This window comes from Tursiops truncatus, chromosome 16 (assembly GCF_011762595.2).
Source record: "Tursiops truncatus isolate mTurTru1 chromosome 16, mTurTru1.mat.Y, whole genome shotgun sequence".
NCBI lineage: Eukaryota > Metazoa > Chordata > Mammalia > Artiodactyla > Delphinidae > Tursiops > Tursiops truncatus.
In genome coordinates, this window is record NC_047049.1 from 30,809,879 (window position 1) to 30,834,478 (window position 24,600).

General features: G+C 48.5%; 1 protein-coding gene across 1 annotated transcript in view; it reads left to right on the forward strand.

The window, feature by feature from the left end:
- The first annotated feature begins 351 nt into the window (after nucleotides 1-351).
- TLL2 (tolloid like 2) overlaps nucleotides 352-24,600 on the forward strand; it is a 129,564-nt gene continuing 105,315 nt past the window's right edge. The window contains exon 1 of the mRNA XM_019939865.3: nucleotides 352-758. Within this exon, the coding sequence (XP_019795424.1) occupies nucleotides 569-758 (190 nt within the window). The 5' untranslated portion in view covers nucleotides 352-568. The remainder of the gene's footprint in view (nucleotides 759-24,600) is intronic.

Here is a 24,600-nt window from a genome sequence, read left to right on the forward strand (position 1 = left end):
TTGCAAAGTGAATTTTCAGAATACAACAAGGCGGGAAGTCCAGCCCTGATCTTCCGGAGCAGAGTTTTGGGGGGCCGGAGGCGCGGTGGCGCCCGGAGAAGGGCTCCCTTGGCTCTGGGGCAGCGCGGCTGGCCCAGGGTCCCTGCCTTCAGCCTGTTCACCTCGCTCCCCTTCCTCCGAAGTTGTGGAGGTGCCGGGAAGAGGAGGGGCCTCGCCTCGGGCGCCCGAGTGATTGGCTGCCCGGGGCCCCTGGCGAGGTCTGTGCGGTCCAGCCCGGGTGGAGAGGGGCGGAGCGGCCACTGCTCCAACCACCGCCGCCACTACCACGGTCGCAGCCGCCTCAGCCTCGGCCGCCGGGCAAGTAGCTCTGAGCGGCTGCTGCTGCCTGGGCGCGCCGACGCGGACCGGGACGCCGCACTCTGCTGGTTCCACACCGGAGCCATGCCGGGCAGCCACGCGTAATCGCCTCTCCCGGGTCGCCGCCGAGCCTACCCTGTACACCGTCCCCCGCTAGGGCCCAGATTTCGGTGCTCCCAACTCCCTCGGTCTTCGCCGGCACCTCGCAATCATGCCCCGGGTGACTGCGCCCGGGGCCCTTGTGCCACTGCTGCTGCCTCTCCTGCTACTGCTGCTGCCGCTGCCCCGCGACGCCTGGGGGCTCGGGGAGCGCTCGGACGCCACCTGGGACTACTCGGTGCTGGAAGGCGAGGAGAGCGCGGAGCAGCAGCTGGAGCATTACCATGACCCGTGCAAAGCCGGTAGGTGCCGCCGCCGCCGCCGGGGATGTCCGGCAGAAGTTTGTCTTTGAAATGCAAATGAGGTGGTGGGCAAGCCAGCTCAGCCGTCCGTGGGGCGGGTCTCCCCTCCCCTCCCCACCCCAACCCCCCCCCCCGAGATCCCTCGAGCTCCCCGGGAAAACAATGTCCCAGAGGGGCTGCTTAAATAACACTCCGACTGGGACGTCCCGGCCCCTGGTTTGCGGCGCGCACAGGGTGGCGGCCGCGGGAGCGTTCCCAAAGCGAATAAGGGCGGGTGCCCGAGGCCGAGAGGGCGCCCAAGGACTGGGGCGGGCGCCGGAGTCGCCTGACAGCCAGGTGGTCAACACGGGCCACCGTCGGTCGCGCTGGGCTGGAGCAGAGGAGCGGGAGCCGGGCTGGGCGCGGCGTTCTCAGGCTCACACGGTGTTGCTGGCTCCGATTTCATGGCATTTGTAAGTTTAACGCAAAGTTTCCCAAGATCTTGTGGTTACTCTTGGGAAGAGAGTATAAAAAGCGAAAAGCTTCACAGCAGGCAAAAAGAAAGAGGTAGCCGAGGGGGAATGTGTATGACTCAAGTTGCCGCAAACTTCCCTGTAGCCCCCTCAGTGTGGTCGCGCCTGGGGGTCTCCCTGGGCCGGCGGAGATGGACGCCGTCAGGTGCTCTAATCCCGCCAGGAAGCCGCGCCCCGGGACGCGGGGGTCTTTCTGGCGCACCTCGCGGCCCAGGCACTGCAGCTCCCGCTTCCCACTAACCACCAACTGGCTTGTGTGTCCCAAGGGGAGCAGCTTCCGAGCCGGAATAGTTGAGGCGTCAGCCCCAGAAGGGCCCAAGCGCATGTTCCAAAGAAAGCCGATGGGTATGGGACAGTTCCCAGCTGGGACAGAGGGATACTCACGCCCCCGAGAGCGGACGGTCTCAGAAGCCCGCCGAGCGGCTCCTGGCCGGTGGCCAGGGGCCGCCGGTCCTGGTGTTTATCTCTAGGCAGGGTCCGGCCGCTTCACTCGGCGGGCCGCAGAGATGAGCGGACCAAGGGAAGCTCGCAGCCTCCATCTGCAGAAGGGCAGGGTGCTTTTCTCCTGGTTGATGAGGGAAGTGCCGTGCATGAGCCAGTGTGGCCCCGTTCCCTCACTCCCTGGAAAGCTCTAGTAGCCTCAGTTTCCTCATCTGAATTGGGGACAGTAATTGTAGGAGGACTCAGATAACCTATGGAGAAATTCTCTGCAAATGGAATAATTGTGATGACACTGTAATTATTTGTGTTGTTACTGCAGCGAGTGTGGTCTAGGCTGGGGGTTGGGCAGGTCAGAACTGGGTGAAGTCTGGGGGAGACCAGGTTACTGGGAGGTCAGAGGACCTAGGAGAGTGTGAGACTTGAGAATCTTGTGAAGGTTGAGGATCATACCAGGTTTGAGGGTCCTGGGCTTATGCTGCAGGAAGATTCCTCCAGTATAGCCATCTATTACTGTACCTTGTGGGGCTTCTGAGTTAGGAAGGAGGGCAGAGTTGATTCCTGGCTAATTTGAGAGAGTATCAGCAGGTAGTATGCCCTGACTAAGGTATCTCAGTTCCTCATGGGACCTCCGTCCTGACCAGGTTGAAGAGTCTCTGGAGCACTGAATGGTGCCCTTGCCTGAAATGAGGGGCACTGGGGCTGCAAAACTGGGATGAGGGCGAAGTGATCAGCCATCACCTGCACCTGTCAGGTCCTGGACTTTACTGGATGTGAACTGGGCCTCTGGGAGGCAGTGTGGGCAGCTGGGGCCTGGGCTGGGGCAGCAATCAGTGTGTTCGGGAATGTATCGAGCACCTCTGTGATGCTGGGTGCTGATCTAGGGCCTGAGAATCCCGGTGAAAGAGGCATAGGTCCGTCTGTGAGGGCTCTCCAGCTCCTGGTCTCAGCCTTGTGGAATAACACTAAAGCAGGTTTGCCTGTTGGGGCCTCAGTTTTCTCCAGTGATTTTGGAGAAAATGCTAGATAACCAGGGCATGCGTGTTCTGTGACTCTTCACAGACTGGACAGGATGGGCAGCAGGGCCGGAAAGTAGCTGTATGGTTTCAGCCAGCTCCATTCATCCTCCGCAGCCGTCCTCCATATTCCCAACCCCTTGACCTCTCCTTCATCCATGCTGATGCTAAGAGTGACCAGAAGAGGGCGATGGCAAGGGAGACCTAGGGGAAATGTCACATCAGTCTACTCATGCTTCTGGAAATTACCTGAGCAAGGGAACTGCCTTCTGGAAGGGCAATAAGCAGTTCACCAAGGACTGGAGACTCAGTGTAAGAAAGTGCCTCTCGGCTTGCGGGGAACACTGTCTTTCCTGGTTCCATATTCAAACCAAACCTTAAGGGGCAGCCTTTCCTCCTATCCCGGTCCCATGCTAACTCCCTGACTCCTCTAGCCAGAAGTCCTCTGCCTAGGACCTGCCTCAGGGCTTTGAACCTAAAACACCTCCCACCTGCCCCTTCTTGTGCTGGGGCAGGGGCGGGGTGTGTCTCCATTCTACTGTGGATGCAGAGTACAGAGAGTCTGGGGTCTGTTCCTGGCCTCTCAGGAGCTGTGTTCCCTGGCAGGCCCCTCCTCTCTGGCCCTTAATTCCTCATCCATAGAGTGAAACTGTTGGACTAGTTAGGGTGGCAAACTGACAGGTCCAGGGAGCTGGCTCCCTTAGTCCACATCCGCCATCTTGCCCTGTACCCTCTTCACTCCTTGTGGGCACTTGAGTTTGTGCCCCTGGCCCCTTCCTTCTCAGTGTTCTATGGTTCTATGACCTTTGCTTCCAGCTCAGGATCTCAGAGGTTGAGCAAACGGGTCAGTGTTCTGTCATTTACAGTTTTACCATTTACACATTTTACTATTTACTCTGTCATTTACAAACTGTGTGTGACCTTGGGCAAGTCACTGAATTTCTCCATGCCTTAGTTTCCTCATTTGTAAATGAGGATGATTCCCAACAGATTAATGTGCTTAGGACAGTACCTGACATATAGTTAGGTACTTTATGAACAGATTTCCTAGAAACTTGTGAAAGAACATCTTCATGCTGACCTTTGAAGTAAGTTTTAAGGTGTAAAATTTAAATTTACTAGCAAACAATCTATTTGATGCTGTAAAAAGGGACCTTTTAAAATCGGATGATTGTGGAGTGGGAGTGGGCCTGGGAAGCCCTCCTGGCCTGGGGCTGGTAAATGTGTGGGACTTCCTGGGTGTGGTCTCTGTCTGGTGGTCCGCTGCTCTGCTGTTTGTTTTTCATCTGATACTGTAAGTGAGGTCAAGAGTTCAACTGACAGTAAATTACAAGACGTCCTTCCAACCACCACGGCCCTGAGAACAACTTTTGCAAAGCTTCTGAGGGCTTCTCCAGGTTGCTTGCCCTCACCCATAATTCTTTAGCTGCGTTCAGAGCCAGAGGCCTGGATTCTCGTCCTGCCCCTGCCTCTTACTCTTTGTATGGCCTTGAGCAGGTCCTCCACGTCTCCATGCCTCAGTCTCCTCATCTGCAAAATGGGGGTGGGAACAAAACTGCTTGCCTTTTAGGATAGACATAAGGCTAGTTGTAGCTGTACTCCTGAGAGAGCAGAGTCTTAGACAGGACTTGTGTGTAGATAAATCGTTTAGGAGGTGACCCCAAGGAACAGGGTGAGGGAGCAGGGCTAGTATGACAGGGAAAGAGGAAATCCAATGAAGGGAGTGGAATTGAGGTAGCTGCTTTAGTTGATGGGGCCATGTCCCCACCCGGCCCTTCCATAAAGCCTCCCGTAATTGTGTGCCCAGGGAATAGGAGGCTGGAGCATTTATCCAAAGGCTGCTGTCCTTCATTGTTTGCTCCCTTTTCCAGTTTCTATTCCTGTGTAAAAAACTACCCAAACTCTGTGGTATAGAACAGCCACCATTTTACTATGTGCCTTTGGAAAAGGCACAGCAGAAGTGGTCCTACCTCTGCTCCCCAGTGTCTGAGCCTCTGCTGTGAAGACTTGCAGGCTGGGGGTGACTTGACAATTGGGGGCTGGAATCATCTGGAGGCTTTCTTGTTCTCTCATATCTGGCAGTTGAGGATGGCTGTTGCCTGGGGCCTCAGTTGGACTCTTAGCCAGAACCTACAGGTAGCCTCTCTGTGTGCCCTCCATGCGGGCTGATTAGGCTTCCTCACAGCATGGCAGCTAGATTCTAAGTGTACACATCCCAAGGGAACCAGATGGCAGCTGTATTGCCTTTTATGACCTTGCCTCAGAAGCTACGTATCATCACTTCCACCACAGTCACAAGCTCTCCCAGATTCAGGGGAGGGAACATAGCCCATCTCTCCACCAGAGGCATGTCAGAGTCACATTGAGCATGTGGAATGGGGGCTATTGTTGCAGCCGGTTTGGGAGAATATGACCATTCCTTGAGGCATGAACTTCCCTGCACCTGCGTGGGCAGGCGCTTTGAGCTCTATGGATTCCGAAAAATTTCTCAAGCAGAAAAGTGGGGAGCCATGCAGTGGATGCATGGAACTGCCCAGAGTTGAGCTGAGGATATGGGACTCAGGTCACCAACACTGTCTACCTGAGGCTCAAACGATATGCAAATAACCTTGTAAACTGTAAAGTGCTCTGTAGCCTTTTGGGTTTATTAAACCCAAGGGAACTGGCTGACAGCAGCTTTACTTTTCAGCTGGTGGCTTGATAAATGCCAGGGCCTTCACATATGATAAACATATATATTACTTCATCAGTAAATACAGTCGGCAGTCCCTGATGGCTAATGGCTCAGGAGCCAGGGTGAGGGTGCTGGCCTGGGAACTAGCTCTTTCCTCACGAGCAAGTCTGTAGTCCTTCCTCTCACTTTTAGACCTGACTTCTGCCTGGAATTTGGGGCCCCACTCCATCTTGTCATTCTCTCCCAGAGACAGTGACCTTACCAATCAGCTCCTTATTTGGGGGGTCATCAGAGCCCTCTAGGACAGCACTCTCTGGGCAGCTCCTGCCAGCAGCCCTCACGTTACTGATACGAGGCTGGAATGTCAAACTGTGAGGTCAGGGATTGTTGTCTGCTTTGATCACTGCTGTAATCCCAGTGCCCAGCGACACGTCATAGGTACTTGTCAATATTTGCTGAATGAGGGAATGATGATTCTGGACCTGTGTGGGTTGGGTCCATGGCTGAAGGAGCCTCCAAGCTCACTGTCAGCCTGGAAGGGAAGCAGAGCCATCCCAGTGGGCAGCAGCCCTCCTGAGAGCGCTCTGGGTGGAGCTGGGGGATGTGGTCCTGGGCAGAGCTCCCCCAGAGTTTCCATCCTTCATGGCAGGGGCAGGTGCCCTGGATTCTTCTGTACAGATGTGAGGCTTCCATGGTACCTCCTGGAAGGCTGTCTCCCTGGCACAGCCTGTCCCCAGAGCGGGAGCAGCTGCCATCTCCCTGGCACCTTGTCTCTCCCCAGCGGCCACACCCAGGTGAGGGCGGCTGGCCGTTTTACAACTTTATTTTTATCCCTACTTGTCATGGTGTCCTTGCTGATTCGGGCAGGTGCTGATTTGATGGAGTCAAAATATTTCAGGGCTGTATAGAGATGAAATATTCATCTTTCCCACTTCTCCAGACAGGAGGCGCATCTAGTCCACCTCTGTCTCCAATTTTCACCCCTGAAGTGCCCAGGGGCAGGGCACGAGGTGGTGAAGAGCTTGGGCTTTGACACTTGACAGACCTGGATCCAAAATCTGCTGCCCCTGCAAGGCTTTGTGACCTTGAGAAAGTTACTTAACCTCTCTGAGCCTCAGTTCCCTCCCTTGAGAAGTACTAATATTCACTTCTCAGGGTCATGGCAAGGGTCAAATGATAGAATGTTTGTCACGTGCTCAGCACATTTTCTGGACGAGGCAAGAGTTCAGTGATGGGTATGTACATTACTAGAGCACAGAGCAGCTGCTCACCAGTACTTCTTGAACTCTTGTTGAAATGCTCTAGAGGAATTTGAATTTTTGTGATAAGTGAACAAGTGATTTCATGTAGTGTATTCAGTTAGGGATTCGTAAATTCAGACGTGATAATTATTGGTAAATAGGGTCTCAAAAGTAAGTGAAGGGTGAATTTTTTTAGTATGTGAGTTATAGCCCAATAAAGATTAAAAAGGAAAAAGTCAGTGATGATGAGTAGGGGCCGGGGCAGAGGCTGGGGGAGGAAACGCACAGTCTTGGCTCCTGAGGAACTGTCGGCTGAGAGACACAGGCTGCCCACACTGAGGATTCGGCTGACCGAGTAGGCAGAGAACGTGTGGCCATCAGGTGCCCAACAGAGCCCAGAGGTCCCAGCCAGGACCATGACTTATGCTGGGGGGTGCAGGGGGTGCAGCATCTGGGGGAGGGGAGGTCGGAAGGGGAACGCGTCAGCCCCTTTTGGGCAAGGATGTTCCTAGAGCTGCATGATAGTAAGAACACCAGCCCGTTGACCTTCACCCCAGCCCCCGGAGTAGGCAAGCAGCTGGGACGGTTCCCATTTTGCATCTGGAGACACACCCTCGGGCCTAGACCCTCTGCCCGACATGGGTCCTCTTTTGACCTCTGACGCTATCTCTGTAGGCAGAGCTCTACACTGGAGACAGAAAAGTCTCCAAGTGGGACCGCAACTCTGATGTCAGTGGAACCCGTTTTTCCATCTTTCTCCTGCCCAGCCGTGCAGCGGTCAGTGTCTTGCACCCTCTCCTGGGGGTGGTGTGTGTGTGGGGAAGTGCCCTTTACTCCTCCATCCAGCCCAGTGAGAGAAGAGGCGGAGCCATGACGACAGCCCCTGGTCTGCAGGGCGCCTGCCAGGCCGTGGGTGCTGAAGAGCTAAGTGCCAGTCAGACTTCATGCCTGTCCCTGGGAGCTCCTGGGCGTGGCCTCCTCAGCGGGAAGATACTCCTGATGGAAGCCGAGTGCAGACAGGCCAGCAGCGCCTCCCATCAGCTCTGGACCTTCCCTGACCGCTGCTTCTCTCAGGGCTCTCCCCGGCCCAGGGGCCATGGTTGTTTGAACGCCTAGGCCCTCGCTGGCCTCTTGGTTCGGTACCCAAACTTTGGAGTCAGACTGACTTGGATTTTCTTTCTCAGCTCTGTCACTTACTGGCCGTGAGACCTTGAGCGAGTCCCGCAGCCTTTAAAGTCTCAGTTTCCTCATGTCCATCATGCAGTCAAGAGATACTTCTAGTTCACAGGCTGTTGTTGATACTGTGCTGAGCAAATAGAAGCACTCAATAAATGTGAAATACTGCTGTCGTTTTGTGGCCTCCCAAGAACCTGTCGCGCGCATTAAATTGAATTACACGAACAGCATCACTTTCCGTTCCTATGAGAGCGCTGAGGAGTGAGCTGACTCTGGAGGCGAATTGCCGGGCTGCAGATCCTAGCTCTGCCACTGCATGGCTGTGAGGCCCTGAGCCAGGCTCTTAAGCTTTCTGATCTCAGTCTTCTCACCCATAAAATGTGGATACTAGTGTCTACCGCAGAGGGTGATTATAAAGGTTGCATGAGTTAACATAGACCGAGCACTTAGTGCCTGGAACACGGTAAACATTCAGTAAATATTGTTGTTTTTATTATTATCATCCCACAGAAATCCAACAAGGTTTCCAAGAGCAGGAAACCAAGTACCTGAACAACTGGAGCAGGTGATTTCAGAGTTTTATGCTTCCAAGCCATGCTGATGGCAATAGTTCCTCTATATCCAGAGACCTTACTCTAAAAACAAATCTGCCGTGGCACTCACTGGCTTCCTTGCTGTTAGGCTGGGGGTTCCACGCACTGCAAGCCAACCAGATGTCCAGGCCCCACCCAGGAAGCCAGCCCCTGACTGGAGATGTGTGAATGGTGTTGAGTCTGAGCCTCCATTCAGCCCGTGGTTCCTCCCAGCCACTCCTCTTTCCAGCAGCATTCCTCCAGGGTCCAAATAGCCAAGGTACAAGCAGGATTTGGGCCCACGTCGCATTTGATGGCAATGCACATCCTTCTACCATAGATAGTCAGGCAATCCGAATAGAGGCTGTGACTTGATTGGTCCCCAAACCTTTGCCTTCTCACCCTTCACCATGTTTTTCAAGAGGAAGGACAATGATATTAACCTCTCACAGTGGTTACAGCATTGCCTTAGCATTGTTTATAAAGCTCCTTTCCTTCTGTTCTCTCCATTGGTCTCTCAGATAGCGAGGAGGTGATCCGGGCACTCACGGGAGAAGCTCTGAGATCTTATGATCTTGTGGGCATTGCAGGACGAGGTCTGGGTGCTTGTCCAGGGGAGAGGCTGGGCTAGGGCCCGCATAGGACACTGAACTTGTAAGCAGTGGGACAAACACCTCAAACCCCTATTCTCCCCTTGAAGCACACCGCCTCTCCAGCCCCAGAACGGCTTCTCCTCTCCTGGACCCCTGACCCCCCAGTCAACAAGCATCTCCCTGCTGCTCAGTCTGAAGGTCATAATTGTACACTTGTTCCACAGAGCACCATAGCCCACGACCTTCTCCCCACTGTTTTCTCTGTCCTTAGCTAGGAACCCAACAAGGATGAGACAGTTCTGGCCTTTAGAGTACTCTTAGTCTCAAAGCATAGGGAAGAATAAATGAATCATACAAGGTGTTGAAATGCAACTTTCTCCCTCTCTGTTCCCCCATCCCTTTCCCACACGGCCCAGGGCAGTGCCTGGGTGTCAGGTCAGTTGAGGACGATGGGTCCAGCCACCCTCCCCAGCCCAGAGGGAGAGGGCCTCGATGGCCCATGTTTCCTAAGGAAGCCTTGGGTGAGTGGCAGCCTGGGTAACAGAGCAGAGCAGTGAAACATCCTGTTTAAGAGACTACTTTTGGCATCAGGCAGCCTGTGACTTGAAGCCTGCCTCTGTCCTCACTGCCTGTGTGGTTTTGACTAAGTTTCTTAACCTCTCTGAGCCTCAGTTTCTTCATTTAGAAAATGGGAATGATATGAATACCCATGAACTAGGTTTGTTTGCAGATTGAATGAGGCAGTGAACAAGAAGTGTTTAGCAAGCGGTCACTAATTTTTAGCTATTCTCCTTGCTATTACGATTACGCCTGTTATTGTTCCCTATTTAAGAATTTCCCTATAAGTGACAATTTCTCAGTGGCCTGTGTCGGCTTATCTCTCCCTCTGCAGCGAGTTCTCTTGGGATACAGAGTGTGCAGCAAGTGATAATTTATCGCTCCACAGCTCGCTTGCTCTCATCCATGAAGCAGGGAGCGGATAACAGATAAACCAGATGCATAGAAGCAGGTTTCTCAGGGTATCCTCTTAGCCCGCTCATAATACGGTTCTGCCCGGATGCAGACATAGCAACAGGAACCGAACTTTTCTGCTGATTGGTTACAGACCTATCTGTGATCACACCATCCTCTAACCACGTCTGTCAATTACCAATAAATATTCTCAAGCTCGCCTGCATGAGCACTTGAGTGTTGATGTTCAGCCCCGAGTCTTCACCCGCTCCACCAGCTGGGCCACGTATCTCCTGGCTCATCCTGCAATTTGCACCGAGCCACCTGCCCTTCCTCCCACCGGGGTTACTGGCCTTGAGTTGATGTGAGTCCTGTGTGAGCCAGTTTCCCACAGGAGCAGGCCACCTTCCGCTCTAACTCTTTTTCCCATCCCTGGGTCAGTTTTCCTTCCCGCTGAGCCGGCACTGGTTCGCCATCCTCTCCCCCTGGGCTCAGAGTCGGCTGTGGCTCGCTAAGGTCTGGGCTTCATGGTGGCATGTGCCAGGTGGCACCTTGTCGTGATGCCAGGTGCTTCAACCAGAAACCCGGTACCATCCTGGATACGGGTCTCTCCCTCCCCTTCTCATGTAGTCCAACCCAAGTCCTGCCGATTCTGTTTCCAAATTTAAGCCCATCCACTTCTCTCCATCTTTGCTGCCACTGTTTGGTCTAAATCCCACCGGCTCCCACGTAGGCTACTGCGATGGTACCTGAACCCGTCTCCCTCCCCTTGCCTCCCAAAATCTGTTTTCCATGTTGCAGGCAGCATGATCTTTTTGAAATGCACGTTTGATCATGTTTGCAAAATTAGACCCACTTAGGACCCTCAGTTTACATATCCTTTCCCCCCCAGGCCTTCTCAGGCCTGCTGTCAATCAGGTCCCTTCTTTTAAATCTCTCATCACCTGTGTTTCCCTGCACGTGTTACAGTCCGTACCTGGGTATTGGAGTGACTATTTATTTGCTCAATGTCTGTCTCCATATCAGACAGTGGACTTCAAGGGGTAGAAATTAGCCTCATTTGGTTTCCCAGTCACCAGCACAGTGCCTGGCACGTGGTGGGTGCTCAACCAATATTTGCCAAATGAAAAACTGAGCAGATGAGATACTATAGGGATTTGGAAAAGGGATCAATCACTGTAAGACAGTCAAGGAAGGCTTCCTGGTAAGAGGGGTGGTGAGCCCTGAGTTTGGCCTGGAAGGATGGAAAGGATTTGGAGAAACTGGGACGCAGGGGAAGGCATTTCAGGTAGAATAAACATCGTGAGTTAAGGCAAGGCAGCAGGAATGCTTTGGATATGTCTGGAGCTGTGGGAGTACCTGATTTACTTTGCAGAATAGTAGTGGCAAGATTGAAAGAAGCTTGGAACGGTGAATGTCAAGCTGAGACATTTAAATCATGCCCCTTAAGAAAGGGGGAGCTATTGATGGTTTTTGAGCAGACGGGGAGCGCTTGATGGTTTTTGAGCAGACGACCATTATGATGAAGACAAATGATGTTTAGGATCTGTAGAAGCGGGAAATAGGAGGACCACCAGGGGTTCTAGGCTTGGGAGCGTGAAGTTCAGACTTGGGCCTCAGGAATGGAAAGGAAGGGAAAATGGGGGAGAGATCATGGCTTTGTGTGTAGGAGAGGTCCCAAGCTGAGCTCTGCCTCAGAGTCTAGTGAAACATAAATGAGTTCATCCAGAGATGCTCGGCAAGCATTGGGGTGCCCTTGAGATGGGCCGGAAAGGGAGATTATTGTTTTTTTTTAACATAAAGCAGTTTTCTTAATTATACAGCTAATATACATCCACTGGAGAACATTTAGAAAATATAGAGAGCAAGCAAGAGTAAAAATTTCCAGCAATTCCATGGCCGAGGAGTAACCGTTGTTAACACTTTGTTGTATATTCTTCCAAAATTTTTTCATGCATGGTTGTAATTTAAAAAAAATGCTACACATATAGTTTTTTTTTTTTTTTTTCAGTACGCGGGCCCCTCACTGCTGTGGCCTCTCCCGCTGCGGAGCACAGGCTCCGGACGTGCAGGCTCAGCAGCCACGGCTCACAGGCCCAGCCGCTCCACGGCATGTGGGACCTTCCCAGACCGGGGCACAAACCCGTGTCCCCTGCATTGGCAGGCGGACTCCCAACCACTGCGCCACCAGGGAAGCCCTACACATATAGTTTTGAACCTGCTTGTATTTCACTTTCACTTAGTACCATGAACCTCCTTCCACGATAATAAAGATGCTTATGTAATACATGTACTTGTATGGCAACAATTTAAGTTGTTCGGTATAGATGTAATTTAATTTAATCAGTTCTCTATTGTTGGACATAAAGATTTTTTCCCCCAATCATTTCTTTTGCTATTATAAACAATCATGCTGGAGTCATCCTTATTGCTAGATTTTTGTGTATGTTTTAAATTATTTTCTTAGAAAAAATTCTACCCATAGAATTGCTGGGTCAAAAGTATAGATGCTTTTAGGGCTTCTGATTCTTTTTTTCAAATTGCCCTTCAAATTTTTTTTTTACTCCTTTGCACTCTCATTAAGATTAACGTTTTTGTATTCTAGTTTTTAAAATCTTTGTTGGTTTCATAAGAGAAAAATAATTTACAGTTTCTTTAATTTGCATTTATATTGTAATTGTATTTCTTTTTCAAATAATTTTGAACCTTCAAAAATATATTTTGGGGACTTCCCTGGTGGTCCAGTGGTTAAGACTTCACCTTCCAATGTAGGGGGTGTGGGTTCGATCCCTGGTCGGAGAGCTAAGATCCCACATGCCTCAAGGCCAAAAAACAAAACAGAAGCAATATTGTAACAAATTCAATAAAGACTTTAAAAATGGCCACATAAAACAAAAATCTTTAAATATATTTTAACCATTTGTATTTATTTTGCTGTGTGAATTTCCTATTTATGGGCTTTTTTTCCTTCTTATTTATGGACCCTTTTTCTTTCTGCTTATGTTCATTTTTTAATTAGGTGGTCATTTTTTAAACATTTTGTAGGAACTGTTAGAGATTAGGACTTCAACCTTTTATCTGACACGTTTGTCACAAATAATTTTTGGAGAGAAGAGTTTTAAAAAGCAGAAAGTTTATCCTGTACCATATCACTCACTTGTTCCGTGGAGAGGATTGCATGGCTCTATCAGTTAAGATCAGGTTAAATTGCTAGTAATGAACCCGTGTTAATTGGCTGTGGCCGTCAGGGTCCAGTTGGGAGACTGAAACCACATCAGTAATTTCAGAAATAATTCAAAAATTTAATATAAAGGATTATTAACTAGCAAAAGGAGGTAGAGAGAACTTTAAAGAAAACAGGAATAGTAGATATAGGGAGCAGCTACTAGGGAAGGAATACATTTGGAAGAGGTCACCCCACACACTCCCCTCCCCGGCTGTAACTTCATAGGAGAGGATGTGGCTGTGACCCACTGACAGTTGGAGAAGTTTGTTGAGATGCTACAGGAAGCGGCTGACAAGTGGGGAATTGCCCACTGGAGTCTGGGCAAAACTCTGAAAGTTGGGTGCCAGTGGGTTTCCCAAACACTGCTGGTGGCTACACTCTACAGGAGCAAGAAAGATGAGGCCCGGAAGCAGGAAGAGAATTCCCTTCCTCTTGCAGTCCCTCTAGTGCCCTCTACTGACAAAATCTAATGTGCCAGCTGACAAAGGAGAAATGTTTCCGGGGTCCAGCTGGTGTCACAAAGCATGACAAAGAAGGGTGATAGGCTGATAGAGCTGATAGGCAATATATTGATAGCTGGAACACTGGCCTAAACAAGCCAGAAGTTTCTTTCTTTCTCACATCAAAGTCTGGAGGTCCACAGTCTATGGCCAGGTCCAGGAAGTCCTCTAGGGTCCAGTCTCCTTCCAGCCTGCCCCTCCACTCTCCCTGGGCTGAGGCCCTTGTCCTCATGGTCCACGATGGTAGCCAGAGCTCAAACCATCACGAACACGGTCTGGACATGGAAGGCATGGAAAAGAAAAAGAACTAAGAATGTGAGAGGTTCCCAGGAGATGCCATCTGCCATCTGCTTTCATCTCGTTGGCTGGAAGTTAATCACATGACCTCAGATAGCTACATGGGATTCTGGGAAATATTTCTTCTGGAAGGTCTGGAACTGAACATCATAGTTTCTGTTGTTAGGGAAGAAGGGAGGAAAGGTATTGGTGGCCAATAAGTCTGCCACAGTAGACTACTTGCTGGAACTTTATGAAGAAAATTTAGTCAAAGTGATGATAGGCTCATGACCATTATTGAATGTTAACTAGATACACAAGGTAAGATTTTAGAGTAAAATCTTTTAGAATGTTAGAGCTGGAAGTTACCCTTGGAATTATTTGTACTGTTTTTCATGTTTCCTATGAGAACCCTGAGGGCCTGAAAGGGCAGTAGTGTGTCCAAGTTCACATGGATAGCTCCCGGCATGCCTGGAGGTGGACCCCGGGTCTCCTTTACTCTCCACCTAGTGTATCTTTCCACTCTCTGCACTACTTAGGGTCTCCATGGGCCTTTGTCTTCAGAATGAGTCCTGCTTAATTGCACTGGTAACTTAATGCTCCACAAGAGATCATTCCACAGTGGAGGTATTAGAGCTTATGAGATATACCTGGCCTTGGAATCAGGCACATAAGATGCAAAATTAGAGCCTAGGAAGCTTCTGGCTTTTAGAACCTAAACTGCTCCCTTTTCTCCGTTACTGAGTGGAAGCCATGTGAGCTTAGGCTATGGGAACATAGGAGGTGTGAGACAGCAGTAAGTCATATGCTGCTGGAATTAAGCAGTGAAAAGTGTTATCTTAGGCCAAAGTAGCCATTCAGTTTACCAGTCAGAATGCCATCTACCCATTTAGCTGTGGAAATAATGGGAGGATTTTCTTAGAACAGCAGTACAAGCCAGGTGCCAGCAGGAACCAGACTTTACCCCAGATGTTTCAAATGAAGAGACCTTCATGAAGGGACTACTTACAGAGACAGGGTTAGGATGCAAAGAAGGGTGTGAGGCACCCAGAGACTAACAAGTCTCCCCTGTGGCTGAAGAAACAGGAAGGGAGCCGTGTTACAGGAGCTGGAGCTGTGCAGGAGGGGAGGGGGCTGAGTCACTTGAAGTATAGTTGATTTTCAGTATTGTGTTAGTTTCAGGTGTACTACATAATGATTCAGGGTTTTTTTGCAGGTTATATTCCAGTATAGGTAAGACAGTACATAAGACCGTATATAAGACAATGGGTATAATTCCCTATGCTGTATAGTATATCCTTGTTGCCTATCTGATATATTTTATATATAGTAGTTTGGATACAGCACCAAAGCAGGGAGAAAGCAGGGAAGAAATGCCTGCAGCTCTCTGCCCTCTTCCCTCTGATCTGCCAGGATCTCCTCCTGGTTGAATGCAAGCAGAAGCCAGAGAGCAGTGAGACGTGGAGGAAGCAGTCCACAGGATCCGCCTTCCTGGGCACAGAGCAGGGCAGAGAGGGTGGAAAGTAAGTATAAAAAGAATAACTTGAATCATAGCTCAGGCCTTGCTGCAGATATTCTTTCCCATGGATGGAACTATTTTAGTATTTTTACAACATACATTTGTAAATGGCCCATGTGTGGCACCTCCAGTGCCACTCCCTCCCCAGGCCAGTGTCAGACATGGCTAATTGATCACAGCTCCTTTTCCTGAGGGTCCAAGAAGTCACCGCACAGCACTTAGAGAAAACATCACCAATTGAGTGGGCTGGGCATGTGAGATGAAATATATTTGGAGGTGTAAAACTTACCTGGCCTTGCAGATATGGCCTACCTGCTCATGCTAGTCTGGTAGAGAATCTTTTTTTCTGGGGAATTAGCTGAGCAGGTATTTCTTAAGCCAAGTGAGTCCTGCTTGGAAAGCCAAGCTGTCACATGGCTCTGAAATGCATTGGCGCAACCTTATTGTACTGTAGATGAAGAGGCGAGACAGGAGGTGATGTCTGCCTTGAGCAAGGTGGCCTCTTGGCTCCTCTGTAAAGTAGGATGATGCCCGCCAAGGTAGAAGGCAGGACTAGGTGTTCTCTTGAGATGGAATCAGCTTTCAGAGACCAGTTGCTCTTTGGTACCCATCTGTGTGTGGTGCTCTCCTAGGTACTGATTGACCTGTAAAATTTTTATTTTAATTGAAATTTTTTTCAATTTTTCAATTTAATTTTTCAATACTTCAATTAAAAAAATTTAATTGAAGTATAGTTGATCTACAATATTGTGTTATTTTCAGCAAAGTGATTCACAGGTTTTTTTGCAGATTATATTCATTATAGGTTATTACAAGATAATGGGTATAATTCCCTATTCTATACAGTATATCCTTGTTGCCTATCTATTTATATATAGTAGTTTGTATCTTTTAATCCCATACCCCTAATTTGTTCCTCCCCCTTCCTCTCCCCTTTGGTAACCACAAGTTTGTTTTCTATATCTGTAAGGCTGTTTGTGTTTTGTACATACATTTGTTTGTACTATTTTTTAGATTTCACATATTAAGTGATATCATATAGTATTTGTCTTTCTCTGTCTGACTTATTTCACTAAGCATAATATTCTCTAGGTCTATCCACATTGCTGCTAATGACAGTGTTTCATTCTTTTTTATGGTTGAGTAATATTATATACATACGTATATATATACATATATATATATATGAATATCTTCTTAATCCAGTCATCTGTTGATAGGGACTTGGGTTGCTTCCATATCTTAGCTATTGTAAATAGTGCTGCTACAAACATTGTGCTGCATGTATCTTTTTGAATTAGTGTTTTCATTTCCACCAGAAATAGAATTGCTGGGTCATATGGGAGCTCTATTTTTGGTTTTTTAAGGAACCTCCATACTGTTTTCCATAGTGGCTGCACCAATTTACATTCCCACCAGCAGTATACAAGGGTTCCCTTTTCTCCACATCTTCTCAAACATTTGTTATTTGTAGACTTTTCGATGATAGCCATTCTGACCTGTGTGGGGTAATACCTCATCGTGATTTTGATGTGCATTTCTCTAATAATTAGCCATACTGAGCATCTTTTCAGGATTGACTTTTAACATGGAAAGTCCTATGGACTTTCAGGTCCTGCTACTTTTCTGGAGTGCACGCTCAGACCCCTGAGTTCAGACTTTAAGTGGCTTTGAATAGAAAACTCCTAGCTGGAACAAATGGCCAATGGGTTATGGACATTGCCAGCATGGTTTAGGGCATAGATGGCAAGTAGGTCTCAATTCATCTGCTATTTCTATCCATTTGTGCTGGCCCTCTGTAGACTGTGTTGAGATAGATTTGGAGGCTGTGTCCAGGAAGGCTGTGATCAATGAAGGATATTTGCTCTGGGACAGAGGGGCTAAGAGGGGTACATGTTTGTCTCATAGTTGCCATCACTGGTTTCGAGTCAGCAGATGTGGCTTCTAGATGTGATACTTTGAGCAAGTCAATTAACCTTCCTGGACCTTAGTTTCCTTACGTTTAAAGCAAGGACATGGCTTAGGTGACGTTTAAACTCTCTCCATCTTAGAAATGCCATGATTCAAACTCGTTTGGGTTTTTTTTTTTTTAAGTCTTCAGTGTAGAACTTGCAAAAAGTCTGTTTGATCCAATTAAACTATTTCCAGCTCCCCACCCCTCTCTGCCATATGCTCGAGTAACTAAGCCCTCCATGCCTGTGAAGGCCATTTCCCCAGGCTGGAGCAGCAGAAGACCCTGGAGACGGAGGTCTCCCATACTAAACAGATTCTCCTCTTTAATCTCAACCAAAAGATCCAGGAGGCATGATTCACATCTCACCCTGTTTCCTCTCCTCTGTCCTCCTCAAGCCTGCGCCTCTCGCCTCCTGCTCTGCAAACACGCCTGAATGCAGAGTCCTGAAATTTAGGTTCATGGTTTCAAAGTTCATGGTCCTGAGAATAAACAAAAAAACTATTGTGGTTGCATAGAGCTGTGGACCCCATTAACACCGCCCCATGAATATTTATAGCATAGAACTACAAAAGAACATAGAGGCCATATTGTATTTCCTAGAACTTTCTTTCCATGGGGTCCTTTCTCTGTGGGTCACTTTAATGTAAGCTTTGCTTATTTAGTTGCACACTTTAAGCCGATTAACTTTTCACTAAAAAAACCCCCTCCCTGTTTGTTTGTACATACACTCCCTTGACAAAGATTCACAGAAAACTGCTTTAAACCTGTTAAATCCCTCTGCTGGAAACTTGAAGTGAACTAAATGTGTCTCTGGGTAGGATTTCCCTGTAACTCTCCCTGCCTCTGGCCCCTCCCTGTTTCCTGAGAGGAATTCCAATGGTTCGAAGCCTCCGGATTTAGTTCCTCCGGTAATCTCAGCTTCTCTCTAGGTGACCATCTTCTGGAACATTAGCAAGGTCCTTCTTGAGCAGCTTGTTATTGGGATGGACGAATGGCAATCCCTGGGTGGATGCCTTACGCTTCTCTAGTAGACATTGTATAAACCAATCATCAGAGCTAGAGGGACCTCGAGATGTCACCTCCATTGGTCTCCGAACTTCAGTGACCGTGAGTCACCTGTGAGGGTAGGCAGGATGTGAACTTAACATGCATGTTCCTGGGCCCTGTCCCTGGAGAGTCTGATTCCGTAGATGTGGATGGGGCCTGGGATCTGTGTATCAACACTCCTTAGACACTTCTAACAAAGTGGTCTGTGGCCTCGCCTTGAGAATCCCCGCCTTGAGAATCCCTGAGCTGGTTCAGCTTTCTCAGTGTATGGGTGAAAAAAATGACACCAAAGGGAAAAGTGGTCCACCCAGTGTCACATGCAGCATCAAGCGCCCTCTTCCCAGTGTAGGCCATGCCTGTGATTCCATACTGCTTTAACTCTGGCCCTTCGTGTCCCAAGTCGCAGCTCTACTGTGGAACATTTATGATTAGGCCCATAAGTGGGAAACTAATTGAAAAATAAACCTGCAAGGCCAGGCTGTAGTGTAGAAATGAAAATCAGGGACCGGCCTGGTTGGTGGAGGCGAGATGAGATGAGGCCAGGTTAGCACCTGCTGGAGGTCACCCCTGCAGGATAAATCCAGGACTCTGTTGGTTTTGGAGTGAGCCCTGGGGTAGGGCAGGGCCTGTGGCTGGGATGGGCTGGAAGGCTGCAGGGGGTGAGGGGGGGAGTTATCCTCCAGCCGTGGCAGCCCTTCCTGGGCCTCCCGTTCTCTGGGTGCCAGGAAGCAGTCTTGGGGAGGGTGTGGCTGGTAACAGAAGGTGACAGTAGAGTTGAAGGGGTCTCCCTCTGACTGGCTAGGCTTCTCCCAGGCTCACAGACTTTCCAGCTCTGCAGGCCCCAAGCCAGGGGCCACTTAAAATCCCCAGAATCCGCGCTCGAGCCTCTCTGGGTCTCAGGGGGCGTGGGGGGGGCTGTGAAGGACCCTCTGGCCAGCCCCTCCTGTCCTCTGTGCCCTCCAGTCACCCGCACTGGACTGTCTGGTCTTGGACAGGCCAGCAGCTCATCTGGGAACAGAGCTCTTACCGCTGACCATGAGATCAGGCCCCACATTGAATCCAGTTCTAGAAACGGGGTCCTCTGTGAGGCAGTGAACTGGGCTCCAAGTTTAGAGCCAAGAGGTCTGCCCTCAAGCCCCACCCCCTTCTCACAGTTGTAAGTTAACAGGCTGGTCGTGAACTTCCCTGAGCCTGGCTTTCCCCCATGAAATGGGGCTGACGGTGTTTGCCTTGCCTTCCTCTAGGACTTTGGTGAGGAACGCTCATTCACTCACTGGCTCATTTACGAAAACGGAAGGTCCCAGAACTGAAGGTCCTTGCCAGTCCCTGAGCAGGATGCTGGGGTGGGGTGGGGTGGGGAAGAATGTGTGCGTGGAGGGGATACAAACTGTGAAGTGCTGCACCCGAGTGAGGGACTCCTTGTGCCCGGCTCCACCTTGGGTGCTCTGATAACCCTGGAATTTTGTTCCCTGTGTCTGAGACTTCCTTTTGCCCCTGCCCAGCCTCTCGGTTCCTGCAGCCTCACCTCCTGCCTCACTATCGTTGACAGTCCACGTGACTGGGTCCCCACTTCAGCCAGGGCCCCTCACCAGGTCCCTTCTGCTCCTGCCTGACAGTGCCTCACTCTTTCTCCCCTCAGGGCCTTTGCACATGCTGTCTCTTTGACCAGCATGCCCTTTTTCTTGTTATCCACTTGCCATACTTCTGCTCACATGTCACCTTCCTACTCAAGTATCACCCCCTCTGCAAGGCCTTCCCTGCTCCCACCCCCAAGGCTGAGTTAGTCCCTCTTCCTATCCACGCTTCCATCCCTGCCTGAGCAGCAGGGGTTACTTCAAGGCAAAGACGCATGGCAGTTGGGAGTTAGAATTGAGAGGTGGCCTAGAGCAAGTTGCCTGATCTCTCTGAGCGTACTTTCCTCATCGGAAAAAAAGAGCATAATGATTCTTATTGCACAGAGTTGCTGTCGTGAGGGTTAGAAGAGTGTGGAGAGCCTAGCATGTGGCTGGTGCTCCAGAAGTATCAGTCCCTTCCTTTTCAGTGCCTTGGTCCTGAGAGAAGAATTAAAACACCAGATTTGGAAGAAACAGAGAGAGCTGTTTCAAGATAAAGGGGGATGTGTTGGAAGGGCGTGAGCTCCCTGTCAATGGAGGGGTGTGAGAAGAGGCCACTCAGGCATCACATGGTGGGTTGGACCCAATGATCAGTAGGGCCCCTTCTAGTCCTAGGAAGATTGCTGAGCATTGCAGCAGTCTCTAAAAGGTGTTCCTTAGGACGGAAGATTCAGTGAAAAGAAATTCCAGGGCAACCACATTGGCAAATGCTGCATTCTTTTTCTCTTGGAGAGTTGTGATGTTTGTTAGGATTGTAAAGGCTCTGAGAAGTACTGCAGTAAAGAAAAGCAGTTCACTGCTGGGGGCCCAGGTTTGATCCCTGGTCAGGGAACTAAGATCCCACAAGCTGTGCCAAGTGGCCCAAAAAAATGAACCTATGTATGAAACAGAAACAGAATCAGGGACATAGAGAATAGACTGGTGGCTGCCAAGGGGGAAGGGAGTGAGAGAGGATTGGATTGGGAGTTTGGGAAGAGCAGATGCAAACTGGTATATATAGAATGGATAAACAACAAGGTCCTACTGTATATCACAGGGAACTATATTCAATATCCTGTCATAAACCATAATGGAAAAGAATATGAAAAAGAATGTATATATAGCATACTGAGTCACTTTGCTGTACAGCAGTAATTAACGCAACATTGTAATTCAACTATACTTCAATAAAAATAAATTTTTAAAAAAAGCTTTATTGCTTTGCCAGGCAAAGGGGGCCACAGGGGGCTCATGCACTCAAGATTGTGTGTCCCACCCTGGAGGGGGTAGTGAGGAATCTTATAATGTTCAAGGAGCAGGGCGTGATCAGCTCGTGGGCATTCTTCTGATGGGTTGATGGTGAGGTAATTGGGAGTCAGCATCATCAACCTCCTGTTTCCAACGGGTCTGGGGTCTGCATGCTTGTGGACAGCATACAGTTAACTTCTTCCACCTGGTGGGGGGTTTCAGTACCTGCAAAGCAGCTCAAAGGACACAGCTCAGAATAGTATTTGTAGTCATTGAGGAAGAACTAAAGGTCCTTGACTTTGTTTAATGGCTAAAGTGTTATTATTTTGTCTTACTTGACTGTTTTCCTTTCTTTCTGCTTTTTCTCACTTCTCTGATTAAATTTTTCTTTGACTACAGTTCTTCTACAGAGAAAAGGTGGGTGGAGGACATGGGTGGAGGTCTGTTCTGGGAAGGCCTCATAGGGTCCTGCTCAGTTACAATAGCATTTCTTATTAACTTCTTAGAATTTGAAACTTTGGGAAAAGTTGGCTTGGTGGAGGAGGACTGTGATTTGGGAATCTGGGAGGCCTTTCTGACTTAGAACACCCATGAAACCTCATCCTGCCTACACAACCTTGGCCAATTCCTACCTCCTCTCTGGGCCTTCCTTTGAGGTTAATGATATAGAAGGCATTTATCCTAATACCTGGACAGGGTGCTGTTTGCTTCGGCTCTTTGCTTTGGGCAAGATGCTGTGCTGTGGAGACCCCGAGATGGGAGCTGCAGTGATGGACCTTTCCCTGCAAGGATTAGGTCATCTTTTGCAGCCTCGAGAATCAGGCTTATGGAACCAGATGGGGAACACGACATAACTTTAGAAACTGAGAGACTTTACAGATATTTATTGTTATTACAGTAGTGTGCTAGAGCTGGCTGTTACCTGCTTGTGAAAGCCGAGTGTACACATGTTCTCCATCTCCATGTTTTGTGATCTTGAAGTCAGCCTCGGTGGGAGTATTTACACCAGAGAAATGAGCAAACGCTACAAATTAAGGCTCTCTCCTCACCCAGGCAATTGTTAAATATCTGCACATCTTTGATTATATATCATTCGAAAGTATTTCTTTAAAATGTCTCCTTTTATATTTTTAAATTTATTATATAATAGCTTTAAAATTTTATTTGACTACTTTAAAGGTTTCTGTTTTTGATTTCCAAAAAGCAATTTTCCTATTGTAGCTCATAATCTATTCCTGAAATAGTCACTATGCAGAGCTTCATAACAAAACACTGCCACCAGGTGACAACTCCCTGAATTGCAGGTTGGAGGTCCAGTGGGGTCAGCCAAGACTGGAGCAGATGGCATTTCCATTGGTGTGCCTTTTAGATCTTTCCTATGGCCTATCCATTCAAGGTCTACATTTCTGTGAAGAATTACCCTGCTTGACCTCTTTGTGGCAGCCATGACAGGCATAGAGAGGTGCAGAGGAGCCTGGGACCACGGGGGCATGGCTGCTGGAGGCAAAGCCCCTGGTGCCTTGAGTCAGTGCTTCTCAGACTTTCTCTGTGCACACGTCCTGCCTGGGGATCTTGTTAACATGCAGCTTCCGATTCAGCACCTCTGGGGTGGGCCCTGGGAGTGGGTGTTTCTATCAGGCTTCAAGATGAGGTCAATGCTGCCCGTCTAGAGATTATACTTTGAGTAGCCAAGGGTCGGTGGTGGTAGAAGAAGAAAGTTACCCGGGTGATAGGAGTCCTTCCTTCGAGAGTGTTCTCTTAGGAGGCTGACATGTTTTGCCTTTTGGTAACAATTCAGTAGCTCTGTGTTTTGAATGTATAGACTTGGCTTATTAGATCCTAAGTACTGTTCAACCAATATGTCAATTTAATTTTAATTTTTATTTATTTAGACTATGGTTTTTTTATTAATTAATTTTTATTGGAGTATAGCTGATTTACAATGTTGTGTTAGTTTCTACTATACAGCAAAGTGAACCAATTATACATATACATATATCCACTCTTTTTAAGATTCTTTTCCTATATAGCCCATTACAGAGTACTGAGTAGAGTTTCCTGTGCTATACAGTAGGTCCTTATTAGTTATCTATTTATATATAGTAGTGTGTATATGTCAATCCCAATCTCCCAGTTTATCCCTCCCCTCCTTACCCCCTGGTAGCCATAACGATTTAATTTTTAAATTTTTGATTTATTTTGGTGTATAGTGTGAGGTTCAACGCCAACTTGATTTTTCCTCAAAGAGCTAACCCGTTGTCTCAACGTAATTCATTGCTTAGTCCCCCTCTTTCCACAAATTTGTGAGACCTCTTTTGTCATAAATGAACTTTCTTATATAGACTAGGGATTGCTTCCAGACTATCCCATGTTGCAGGGTTGTTGAAGCTTTATAACATATTTTGATGTCAGACGAGACCAGCCTTCCTTTGGTACTCTTTTTCTTGACTGTTATCACCTAATTATGCAGATGAAGTTTAATATCATTTTGTCAATAATAAAAAAATTGTTGAGGTTTTGATTAAAATGTTTTAAACCTATGCATTAATTTGGAAAGAACATTTCAGAGAAAGACAGTATGTCTTTCCTTTCCTGTCACTTTTTGTAGCTTTTAGTAGAATTTTACAATGTCAACATAGCACTGCTTTTCGTGTCAAGGTTTTTCCCAGATATCTGATGCTCTTTGCTGCTATTTTAAACAGAATTTATTATTTTATTTTATATTATTTATATTATATTGCTGTACTTTATATAAAATTTTATTTTATATTATTTACATTGTATACTTATAGCACTTAGCCACATGTGGCAGTTTAAATTTAAATTAATTAAAATAAAATAAAATACTGAGGAGTATCTGCTCAGCTCTAGCATTTCAGCCTGACATGTGGTCTCTGCTGGTGAAGCCTGTACTCTTGACCCTTTGGCTCTGCCTATAAATCCTCCTCTGTGGCTTTTCACCCTGACCTCAGGGCTCTGCTGGTCCACTGGCCCTCTCGGCACCTCTGCATCCTCCCTAGGCATGTGGGAGCACCCAGAGCCCCAGACACCAGGTTCTGGGGGCCAGATTTGGGAGCACCCTGGGCCCATGTCTCTGGACACTCCCCTCTACTCATGCTGTCCCGTTGCCCCTGTGTGTGGTGGATGGGCAGCTTCTCCCAGACTTGAGCCTCACTGGGCTATGCCTCGGGGAGTTGGCTAAGAGCCTTATGTGCCCAGGCTCCCTCCCACCACATGTTCCGCTCCTGTCCTCTGACGTGGAGGGCTTCCTCCTACTCCCCCTTCTGTCTGATGGGGACTCCCCTGT